At 42.9% G+C, this 12,590-nt stretch overlaps 1 protein-coding gene across 3 annotated transcripts in view; it reads right to left on the bottom strand.

Moving 5' to 3' along the window:
• Positions 1–455: 455 nt before the first annotated feature.
• Positions 456–12,590, bottom strand: part of clec16a (C-type lectin domain containing 16A) — a 48,492-nt gene continuing 36,357 nt past the window's right edge. For 2 of the 3 annotated variants that reach the window (XM_084071932.1, XM_084071933.1), the window contains exons 19-23: positions 12,088–12,239; positions 10,568–10,772; positions 9,185–9,355; positions 6,408–6,545; positions 456–3,618 (exon numbers count right to left, since the gene is read on the bottom strand). In XM_084071932.1, the coding sequence (XP_083928058.1) occupies positions 2,999–3,618; positions 6,408–6,545; positions 9,185–9,355; positions 10,568–10,772; positions 12,088–12,239 (1,286 nt within the window). In that variant the 3' untranslated portion in view covers positions 456–2,998. The remainder of the gene's footprint in view (positions 3,619–6,407; positions 6,546–9,184; positions 9,356–10,567; positions 10,773–12,087; positions 12,240–12,590) is intronic. The other variant, XM_084071934.1, reaches the window with a different exon arrangement.

Genomic DNA, 12,590 nt, shown 5'->3' with positions numbered 1-12,590 from the left:
GAGAAGCAACACATTCAGGCCACAAGGTGACAGAAGCCTCACACACACACCACAGGAAGCGATGACAGTATGTCATGAGCACGGTAACACACATCAGATTAGATGGGCTTAGGGTTAAAACACCAACACTTTCATGCACACGCACACACAGACACACAATTACAGGTATCCATGCAAAGTCAATGGAAGCATTATGCTGGCGATAAGAAAATAATTTGTTCCGCTTTAGTAAAATTAACACAACACGTTAACAGCTCTCTTCTTACAATCAAGAAAAAATAAAACATTTTCCTATCCATCTTCAGTGTTGGTGGGACAGAATCAAAGAGAAGGGGAAAGGAGAGGGGGAGAGTCAACGAGAGAAAGACAGTAGAAAAGCTGCGAGAAAGAGATAAATTGAACAAAACTGATAAAACGGCTACCTGCAAAAACAAACACCAAATAAACAGCCTCACCACTTTTAAGTAGAATAATTTATTGCATCTCTTTTAATTATTTCTCTGTTTCTGTCCATTAATATAACAATAATTACAAGGTTTAAAAGCAGAAAGCATTTACAGAGCATACAAACATATTACATACAGAAACACTACAATCAGAGACTTACTCATAATCCTAATTATTAGTACTGTAGTTGTCAATTGGCCCATCTTGCTGCTGCTATGTACAGACACAAGGTGAAAGTACAGTGGAAGAAAAAGAGAAGCATGGCAGAGGAGGAGTATTGCTTTGAATTCACTCTTTTTTTAAACTTGCTCGATGACTGTACATAGTTAAAAAATAAAAGAGTGATAATCAAGCATAAGACTTAATGTACAGTTGTTTAATAGGAGAAGAGGTTTGGAGAGATGGAGACAAAAAATAGGGGGCTAGAGAGGCCCAAGAGAGGAATGAGAGTGTAACAGACAAGAGGAACGCTTCGTTACTGTTTCAATTTTCAACTGACGTGAGCCAAGAAAGAATTAAGCAGTTATGCATAAAATACATTGATCCTGTTCCTACTGATCAATCGACACTGCTGATCAGAGAGATAAGCTGTCAAACAGTTACATTCATCTCTCCCCTCATTCTTTAGCTCTTTAGATTATTGCAGTAGTAAAGCTTTATTCAACTGATTAGTAGGAGGAAGAGGAGGACGAGGAACGGGGATTGCCTGTTAAGACACTGACCACAGCAGCTAAGTTTCTCCACTGAAACAGAAAACCTCAGGGGGTCCTCAGGTTGATCCAAGAGGGGTCCCGTCATGGGAAAACTGCTTGGATGATAATTCTGCTGTCATAAGTTTGCCGTGATTAGTATTTTCAAGTTCAGACAACAGACAACTCTTAAAAACAGGGGATGTGCCATTTCCAACAGGTCTCTCTGCCTAAAATAAACTCATTATTCCTTTCAGAGTCTACTGTACAGTGTCTTTATGAAAACCGTAGAGTAGATGGAACATTGTATACCAACGCATAATCATTATTTTTTCAAACTGACTTTAGGTCAACACCTAAGGGACAACTTGCAGATACATTCAATCCAGTGTTGTTGTGATGCATAGCAGACCATGATGGCAAAATGACACCTTCAAATGGTTTCTGATTTCAGTGTGAAAGGGCTGTTATCAGGAGTTCAGCTTTCCACCACTTTGTCCAATGATGTTGTGTTGTTCCTTGGGCCCATTGTCGAACAGTGCCGACATGTGGTTGTACGTTCTATGCACAGGGCAGACGATTGGCCAAACTCTGAACAAACTCTCAAAAGGCATCCTGTAGCTCGTGTGGTAAGCATCTTATACCCTAAGCAGTGCACTAATGCCTCATGTCCACCACTAAGTGCCAGGCCACCTCTGCAGTATTCTAAATATGCACATGGGAACCCAGCAGTATGACTTGGGAAGCATCCCAACATGGTCAATGTGAAACGGCCACAAGCAAGAACTGTGACATCCATGTTCACACCACAGTCGGCCAACATGGTGCTGTTTGAGAACTGCGGAAGGATTATAACTGATTTATACTTTGTTGTGCATTGTGGCGTGCCCCGAAAATAGCAGATCTACAAGCTCACAATGCGTTGCACTGTGGCACACTGCAAGCTTGTAGATCTACTATTTGTGATGCACGATAAATGACGCAAGTATAAATCAGGCCTTAGTGATCAACGCAGCAGTGAAGGAAACTAATTAGTAGATTCATTGATGGATCCCGGCTGGTAGCTTGGTGTGTAAGTGTGAAATGACTGCATTGTTATGGTGCAGGCCATACAACATAAGGGCTAAATTAATCACAATAAGACAAGACTGCTGTGGTGGCAGTTTAATGGCAGTTAAAACCACCAACACGTGTGTGTGCATGCATACACGCAAACACACACGCGTGCACACACACACGTGTATGTACAGACATGACAGCAGATTTTGGTTGGCAGTCACTGCAACTGGGTTTGATGGTAAATGTAGCTGACTCAGATGGTTGTGTTTGTGTGTGTGTGTGTGCACGTATAATGTCATACGGTACTGACAATCACTATTAAACATCGATTTGAGTGCTGTTTGCAGATGAAGTCCTTAATGTAAATTGTTCTAAGAATGGCCTGCAGCAAGGTGCATATGAGTGTGTATGTATGTATGAGAGAGAGACATGAATTGAAAAAACATCTGTTGAAACAGGATGAATAAAAATGTCATTGCTGGTCGAGCGAACATATGTACACTTGCATATGCATACTCTTATGTTAACCTGCACACGCACACACAGTCACACACTTAAATGTAACACACTCACACAACAGAAACTCGACTGTGCTTTGAGCTTCTCATGAGCCTATGCATATGGGTGTGTCTTTTCAGTCACTCTTGTGAGCAAAAAGTCTTCCTTCACCTGCACAAACCTCAACGCAAATGAGAAAGTTCTCACAAAAAACGACCTGCAGTTCAACACATGAAAATATACTGCAGTATGCCAACTAGCACGGTCCTCTGTATGTGCACACGCACGCACTTTGTGTAGGTTGCTTAATCCAATTCAGGTGACTCTGGTGAGTCATTTGATCCCTCGCCATCATCAGCAGTGGGTGTGTCTGTATCTAGCACCTCCCCTGGGGGCGTATCATCACCTTCAGACTCCTCTCCCTCCTGCCGCTCTGTGGAAACGACTGCGCCTCCCTCCGCCTCGTCTGTGGGTGTAGCCGAATCCGGTGCCGCGGTTCCCTCCCCGACGGTCGCTCCCGTCTCCTCCAACTGCAACTCCTCTTCCTCCCCTCGGACCTCTTCATCCTCGCCACCCTTTCTTCCCTCGCTGCCAACCTCCTCCTCGTCGTCCTCCTCAGCGATGGAGGCGTGTGGTCCCTGGAGGGAGTGCGAGGCGGCGCTGAGGGCGTGGAGGTGCGGGGAGTCGGCAGGGGGCAGCAGGGTCAGGGACTCCACGCTCAGGGAGTCCGTGTCGTCGTGGGTGAGCAGGGAGATGTTGGGCTGGGATGCCGGGGTGAGGCTGGGGGCCAGGGTTTGGGCTGGGGCTGGGGGGGCAGAGGAGACCACCGTTACACCACCACCACCACCACCATCATCACCTCCTCCTCCCTCCCCTTCTCCACCTGAGGAAGAGGGAGGGGTGTGCTCCAGAAACGTGGTATCATCTGTAGGAGAGGAGTGAGTAAGTAAGTGAAGGACACAGAGAGAAGCACAGAGAGGACATATGTATGAGATGATTAGCAACAAATAAGAGTTGAGTTTCTCCATTTCCTCCTCAGTATTTTGGATATACTTAACTAGCATGGAATTATAGCAAATAAGCCACAACATGTTAGTTTCTATTTAGATACAGTATGTTGATATTTACATTTGAATAAAGTGTCAAACATGCTGTGCAACTGAATATAAATCAACCCTTACTAGGTTATATTGAGTTAGTTGGGCTTACTAGAGGTTACTACATTAGCTTGGAGGCACACAGGCTGTAAAGCATATAGTTCAACCATCTGTTGCATTGCTGAACTTCAAAAGCAGGTTTAATTCTTCACGAGTGGACTAATGCTTGGTTTAACCTATGGAACTTGAAAAAACTAGAGGTGCTGAGTGGACATAGACTGTGTGCATGCGTAGTAGTAGCAGCCGTAGTAGTAGTAGTAGTTGTTGTTGTAGTAGCAGCCTAGTTGTAGTAGTACTATTTGCAGTTTTTGCAGCATCAGTAGTAAGTGGTAGTAGCAGCAATATTAATAAGTGTATGTTTATTCATAAGTGCATGTACACTAAAGACAGAACTACAGTAGGAGAAATAACAAAAAACACAAATCTACATGAAAATATTTTGTTACAGTATACTTACACAGTTAAGAGAGAAGGGGGCAGTTTGAAAAACACATGAAATACTTTTAACGATGGGATTGGAAACTTGGCAAGTAATTTGATATCAGACAGAAACAAGAACATTTATATTGTGGATGTACTTTAATTTTTCAGGAGGCTCAGGGTTTGGTTTGAAAATCCGGACGGAATTATTCCATTTTGTGGAAGATTTTGCAGGCAACAGTCATCAAGCAGTGATCCTGTGTGGTCTTCTCACTTGTTGAATACAAAAATAAAATCAAAATATTGGGTCCATTCTGAAATCGCTATGAGCAAGGAGAGTTTCACCTGCGGATCAAGGAGCTGCGGGATTATCCTGATCTTTTCTATGTTTATTTAATCTACCCCAATGGCCCATTTCGATGCTTTGCTACACTGTACATTTTTAAAATAAAAATATGGACCAATGTGCAAGGTCCTTAACATATTCACAATGACAAGTTTAACAGGAACTTTAAGCAGTTGGCAATGTAATTATCTTCATGTCAGAAAGGCTGTACATATAATTGACACAAAGAATGTGGGTCTATTGTGTTGACTGGTTCAACAGTAGGGGTGTGGGAGAAAATTGATTCGAATACGAATCGCAATTCTTATGTTGGACTATTCAAAATCGATTCTCATTTTCAAAAAATACACCAAAATAGTCTAAATACAGATAACCTTGTGTCCATGCCCTAAGCACCCTTCACTGCAGTAGTCATCTTTATAATTTCTCAAGTGATTTAAGCATGTGCATGTTCACGTGTTTGTTCTTGAAAAATAAATCAAGCCATAGGCTATTTTTAGCACCATAGTGGCCATCTGTCGGTCTCGGCTCTCAGGTGCATTTAGCAAATTTTCACACCTTCCAAACAACTGATCTCCCGACTTCATTCGACTGCCAGTCTGTAGTATTCTGTAGTAGTCTGTTTTGGTGGAGAGCTAACTTTAAGACACACGTTGTGTAACCATGTTGAACCTCATACTCTGACCTCTCTGAAAGACGTACTGTACTGTATAACCTAGGAGATGGCGGTTATCTGCGGTTAACTGTAGCACAACACATCATGAACCATGGACACACCACCTGTATCATTGAGGTCAGCACTTGAACAACCCATCCGTCACAAGAGCCTACAAGGTGAAGAGCTTCCAAGTAAAGTTTAACAATCATTTACTGTATATTTCTAGAAATGTTTTCCACTACCTCGTAGTTTCGTAGTTTCCTCTTTATCAGCTACGGTTTTGGAGCAAAGCATTTCATTTCTTTTAAAAGCCAAACCCTTCAAAACTTAAGTGAAACTTTATCGAAAGCAAAGCCATTCATCTGATGCATATGCTGGATAAAATCAACAAGATAAGTTAACTTTAACGCAACTCTGGACCAAGTAGCACATTTCAACATACCACTTTCAGGTCCGGCGTTAGTGGTCCACTACACTTTGGTAGACAGTGTGCATTTCACATCAGAACCAAGCAATTCTAGAACAAATTAATCAATCCAGTTTGATATAATAATAATATCATAATCCATCAAACTGCATATGGATGCTTTGAAATTTAGAACGAGTGTGTAGCACAGAATTGTACATGGATCAATTATATAATATTTCATTATTCATAGGAGTCCATTTTGAAATGGATAGTTATTTATTTTTGACATCGTAGTATTGTACAGTACCACTGTGTGCCATGCCTATGTCTTACTCGTGGAGTCTCCTATTTTTGCAAAAGTAAGATCTATGATGTGACGCATTGTGAGCTGGTAGATCTGCAAATTCTGCTACTTTTGAGTTAAGTTAAAGTGGTTAAGTCTGTCTGTGGGTTTTATAACTATTTAAATAATAATATATTAGAAATCCCTTAGAAAACAATTCAATTCTAAAATTGTGACGGATATATGTTTTGGATATACAGTACAGGGTGTTCGGACCATCACCTGAGGGCAAATTGTGTGTACTGTATGTGCCGTACGTGGATTATGTGTGCGTTGTTGTTGTTGTGGTGGTGGTAGTAGTAGTAGCTGTGCGTAGTTGTGGTACTAGGTGTGTGTGTGTGTGTGTGTGTGTGTGTGTGTGTGTTGTGGTTGTGTGTTTACCTGTGGGGCTCTGTGCAGATATTGTGCTGGTGGTGACAGAGTCACAGCGCCCCGTGCTTCCACTGCCACTGGAGGGGGGGGAGGGGGAGGAGAGGGGGGACGGACTGTGCTGGGACACGCAGTGGGCCACGGCAAAGCCTGGTGGGGAGAGAACGCACGTGCAAGTGCACACACATACTGTACTGTATGGTCGCTGTCGGGCAGAAAACTTTTATCTCCATATTTAAACTTTTGTGCGTTGTAAACTTGTGGATCATCTATTTTCACAATTTTAAAATGTTTTTTTTAAATAATAATAAAAAAGGAACGGTTTTGGACATAAAAGGTTTCCACCCGAGAGAAACGTTTGTTTCTGGCATTCACAAGCCTGTAAAATTGTGTACATAAACATTATGTAAAACTAGACACTTTAAAAACAATGGATTCACACTGGAAACATTTGTCACATGCATAACCTGCTAAACTTTAGATTGGCCAAGCTTAGCCAATCAGGATGCAATATGAACAATCTGACAAATCTGGGTTGATCACAAGAGATAATGTGTACCAATGTGCTTGATGTTTGGACAAAATATGTAAGAGTAATATCAAAAAATGTGTTTTGCAAAAATCCGCCTCCTGGTGGCGCTATAAAAGGTCTATGTGAAAAATGAACGGCAGAGGTTTTTCCTTGGCCTCTAGGGAGTGTGTGTGCAAAGTTTCACGCTGATCAATACAGTTATAGGTAAAAATGCGAATCGGCCTGTTATAGCGCCACCATGAGGCTGAATTGAAAAATGTAGGGTGGCATTTCTTCCTTGGCCTAGTGGGAATGTTGGTGAAAGTTTCACGCCTTCACGGCAATTGCACACTCCGTTCATGATTTGACGCATTTCGTTCAAAACGGGGCAACGGGCCACTCCTGCAAACTTTGGAAGCCAATCTTAGCCAATCAGGATGGAATATGAAAAATAAACCATCTTGATCACATGACTATAGAGATAACGTGTATGGTAGTCGTGTACCGATTTGCGTGATGTTTGGACAAAATAAAAATTTGTTTAGCAAAAATTTGCATCCTGGTGGCGCTATAACAGGCAGATGTGAAACATTTGGGGCAGAGGCCCTTCCTTGGCCTCCAGGCAGTGTGTGCACAGTTTCAACGGTGCCAAAGATTAGCTGTCTACAGACGGCGGACACACATACGGATGGACGGACGGACAGGGTGCAAAACATAGAGACAATAAAACCCTTGTGTATGAAGTTCAGTGTCTGTGTGACATGCTGCTACTAAATGCAATTATGCATGCACCTGGAAATTCAAGTTTCTTTGCATGCGTCACAAAAACCTCAATAGTAAATGTCAATGTAGCACTGAGTGAACATCTGTGTGTGTGTGTGTGTGTGTGTGTGTGTGTGTGTGTGTGTGTGTGTGTGTGTGTGTGTGTGTGTGTGTGTGTGTGTGTGTGTCTGAGGGGGAGATAAAGATAAACAGTGTGAGTGAGACCAAATGACAAAGAGACATAATTATGGAAAAAGAGAGGGGGTGTGTATGTAAATTACTGTCTCTTTGGTTGTGTGTACAATATGTGCATCTGAAAAAGACTTTATGTGGCTATGTGCTACAGTACAGTACAGTGTATATTTTTTTACAGAGTGCGCGTGTGTGTGTGTGTGTGTGTGTGTGTGTGCAAGTCTCAATTCTAAAAAGAATAAAAAATTCAATAAGGGAAAGGAGAAGCAAGTAAAAAGCACTTCCATTATGAGGAGAAATTCTTGGTAACTTTGTGTGCACTTGTTTATTGTACTTTGTGTGGGCCTGTGGGGAAATCCTATTTTTGTTTTGCCCATTTCATGTAAAGTTTTTATTATTATAATATTGTAAGTTGACATTTCTACAGCATAAAATAACTGCATTGCAAAGTTATGAGTGTGTGTCTCCCTTCAAGCTCTTGATGCCCGCACCTAACCAATACTGGTACTGGTGTGAGTTATCCACTTTCCTATAGGCCTTATGTTTAGGCTTTGAAGGCTGAGAGGTAAGACCATGGGCTCGCCTGAATGAGTACAGTAGGATTCATCCTCTGGGAAGCATGAACGTGTTCAGCAAATTCATGCTGGAAATTCGGCCATTAGAAATTTCAGATATCTTGTTTGTGACCAAAGTGTTGGATGGGTTGACCAATCAACCAACTTACACAGCGAGCCTCAGTGACTCTCCATTAGCGCGGCTAAAATGGAGGACTTGTTATATTTCGGCTTAAAGTCAGAAGCTAAAGGTAGGTCATCTTACATGGACTATTTGTAAGCTATGCTAAGATGTATTGGTGAACAAATATGGACACTAACCACCCTGCAGATAATACAAAAAGTGTTACAGCTACTGTTGTTGCCGTTATCAAATGCAGGGAGAGCAAACTTAAGCAGCATAACGGTGTAAAATAAATACTGTAAAAACAAATACAATAAGATAAACATTTCATTTGTTTGAAATACAATAAAATAAAAGACTTGAACAAGAACAAGGGAAAGGACAGTGATCTGTGTATATGGAGTTTCCTGGCATGGGGGCCAACAACACTAAACGTCAAATTCACAAACAGCCTTTTCTCTCAGATCAGATGCCATCACTATGCGACTTTGAGCTGATGATAAACCCATCATTTTGAGGAAATGCTGATGAGAAACTGATTTGAACAACTAATGGCAAAGTGACAGTAAACAAACCCCAGCAGTGGAGAGTGTGCACAGAGCCGACTGCAGATGGAGTGTGTATAGACTGTTTTGCTGTCAGTTACCTGGTACTTTATCCACAGAGGCGAACACTGATCTACTTGCAGTGGGGTCGTTGGGCGCTCGTCGTGATTGCTCGTAGAAGCGGAAGGGCAGGCCACTGGGGCTAGCGCTAGTCGTCTGACCAAAACCTAACACCTCTGTCCCACTGGGCTGCACTGGCAAGTCCAACAGAGCTGAAGACACAGAAAGAGCTACAATGAGTATGTGTGTGACTGTATAAAAGGGCTATATCAGCTCAAATGATCGTCACAGACATGCTCAAGGCCAATTTATACTTGGAGTGACAAGTGTCGTCAAAAGGACAGAGATATGGGTACCGCAGTGCACACTTCATCATTGCACAATGTGACCATTTCCTTCTGGAGAAGGCAATACTTACTGTAGAAACTTGGCTCTGTCATGCTACTGGCTAGGTTGGTAATTGCCCACACTTCCGTTGGGCTTGCGCCAACTTGGCATGAGTGTGTGTTTAATAGGGGTGAGTGTGTAATTCTACAGAACTGCCCTGTGCTGGTAAACAAATAAAGTAGTGTGTGTGTGTGTGTGTGTGTGTGTGTGTGTGTGTGTACACTGTGCAGTATGACTGTTATATAGTAAACTAGAACTAGTGTTCTTGCACAAACCCTTGGTGCGTCCACTCCACCTAGCCACTTACCTTAAGTGTGATTGAGGAGATACTTTCCCACTCTAAAAACAGTCCAACTGAAGAGTGAATGCATGACATGTTTAACAAAGCTGAAAAATGTAATAATTTCTCCAATGAAAATAAACGTTATTTCAAATTAGGGATGTAAACGAGCAGCACTTTTGCATGACAGTTGCCACGGATAAGTTCTCATAGAACAAAGCTCTCCTGCACACAGACGTCTTCACTTGCAGTCAAAAAAGGTTTAGCTTTGGAGAGGAACTATGCAAAGCACCAACCAGCTCATCGAGCTCACGGTCACTTCGACGCTAAGCCAGGAGGAGACAGGGATCAAACCGGGAACCTTCCTGTTCCCAGGACCACTGCCGAGAGAAGGTCTTTGCATCGAAACGTTGTTCACAATAAATATTTCAAGTGAAGAAGCAGTGTGTGGGAGAGCCGTTTGTTCTAAACTAGGGATAAAATCATTTTGAATGAGCTCTTCATAAAGCACATAATTATAAAACACAAAGTTACTTTTTTTTTATTGCTGAGTAAATATTTCTATCAACACGGAAATGTTCATTGTCTTCAGATAACTTGGATGAATCAAGTCATGCTGGTACAAGCATTGAAATGCGAGTGTGGCAAAGTATGTGCATTTATAAAAAGGTTTTGCCCTTCATTACCTTATCTTGCCATTGTTTCTGGGACTAAATCAAGCAAACAGATCAGAGGGAATAATGTCCTCCTTTCCCACCTGCGATGCGCTGCATCTTCATGCGTCGGGCCTGGATGCGGCCCTTGGCCAGCCTCTGTTTGGCAATAATGCAGCGGATGTGGTCGGCAAAGATGAAGTTGGCCTGGAGGATGGGCAGCGGCCTGGCGTGGGGGTTGGAGCTGGGCTTATGAATGACAATGTTCAAGGCTCTGCTGTCGTCCTCTACACCTGACACCTGCATGTCCTGTTTGGACAAAGAGGGACACACCGGAGATGGAGCGAGAGAGAGGGATTGATAGAGGGTGAGCGAGAGAGGTGTGAGAGAGAGAGATGGATGGAGGGAAGAAGGAGTGAGAGAGGGCGACAGGGGGGCAAGGCAGTGAGGAGGGTGAGGGAGGGAATGGTGGCACAATAGTAGAATGGTGAAAGGAAATAAGAGACAAGGGAGGCAGACAGAGAGGGGGGGGGGTAGAGGAGCGAGGAAGTGAGAGAGAAATGACAATGTGCGACTCATTGCTTCTGAGAAGGAAATGGGATTGAATCATTTCTATTGAAATGGGAAGGTTTTGTCACATGCACAACACAGTAACCACACAACATACTAGTATGTCCTACTCTTTTAACGCCATCGACGCGTTTTCGAGTCAAATGTTACTTAACCCACCCACGCCATCAACGCGTTAGACGCGCTGATAGCTTTTTCATTGTTTAATCTGTGATCGCGCTGTTCTGTGGATTTTTCACCATCAGTTTCTCTTTTTGTTCACTTCACACTCACCCGGATCCGGATTCATGACGCAGTTTCCGTTTCCGGTTCTCTAGAAGCTTGAAAGTGTCATTTTAGGCCAGAATAGGGAAAAACACGTTTTTTCACAGAGAGAGCTCCACTCAACGGAGAGCTCAGGTTCTATTTTCTTTAGTCTGGATGACGAACAGTTATCGTCGTCGTGTATACCAACGATCTGAAGCCCGATCGGCGAGCGGCGAAAACGTCATATCCTGATATGACGTTTGGACTGTTTGAGCCTGTTTGGGGGGGGGGGGGGGGGGGGGTCGAGCAAGTGAGCGAGTGATCGATCTGCTGCTCTCTGCTGGTCGATCTGTCGTATGTGTTTAAAACCGCAGCCAGACAAACGATTTGAATGTACATAACAAAATAACAAACAAAAAAAACACGAAAAAAAATCGCTTGCACTGAGGGAGTAATTTATGAAAATACTCTGGCAGTCAAAGAGTTAACTAGAATATACTACAGTATATAAACACATACAGATATATATGCATCCATATACTACTGTATGTGTATATACGTGCATATATATCTATCTTATATTCAAATTGGCTTAAGTGAGGACTGGCCAGCGGGCCGGCCGGGCGTCTCTCTGATGTCACGCTCATGTCACCATGACTCAGCCATAACCTTAAAAGGAGTTCCCAATGCAGGTACGCCCAAATATGGAGTGTGTTGTCACACACCTACACACACACACACACACACACACACACACACACACACACACAGTATATATACATTATACACACACTCTTCCTTAGCTCACCTGCAGCAAGCCGGCGAACTTGACCACGCCCCAGCCAAGCCGTTTGGTCTCTGGTTCCACCAGACTCATCTGGTACACGTCCACAGCCAGGAACCTTTGGGCTTGACCCCCCTCTTTACTGACCACCATGCACGCTATCAGATCACTGTTATCTGGAAGACACAATACATGTACTGGAACCCAGGACTCATACCTAGGTTTGTTTACACAGGCTAATAATGCCGTGGCCTCCGTGTCCAATCTTTCGATATCAACGGAAAGTAACTGTGTGCAGTTTCTGAACGAAACTGCAAAAATCAACATGCAGCGTTCAGTGGCAAAGCCGCAGTCTAGTTGGCCAATGGCCGGTATATATATACCAGCTAACGCACTGGTTCTCATAGTGGGGTCCTTGATTGTGTTCTAGGGGGTCCCCAGCAAAATTAGTTAATATAGCGCTGTAATAATCGGTTTAACCACTTTTTGCTATTTGAAAATAGATGATCTACAAGCTCAAAACACAT

Source organism: Gymnoscopelus microlampas, assembly GCF_963454915.1.
Source record: "Gymnoscopelus microlampas genome assembly, chromosome: 11".
NCBI lineage: Eukaryota > Metazoa > Chordata > Actinopteri > Myctophiformes > Myctophidae > Gymnoscopelus > Gymnoscopelus microlampas.
The sequence above is the reverse complement of the archived record's forward strand: the minus strand, read 5'-3'. Positions and strand labels throughout refer to the sequence as shown.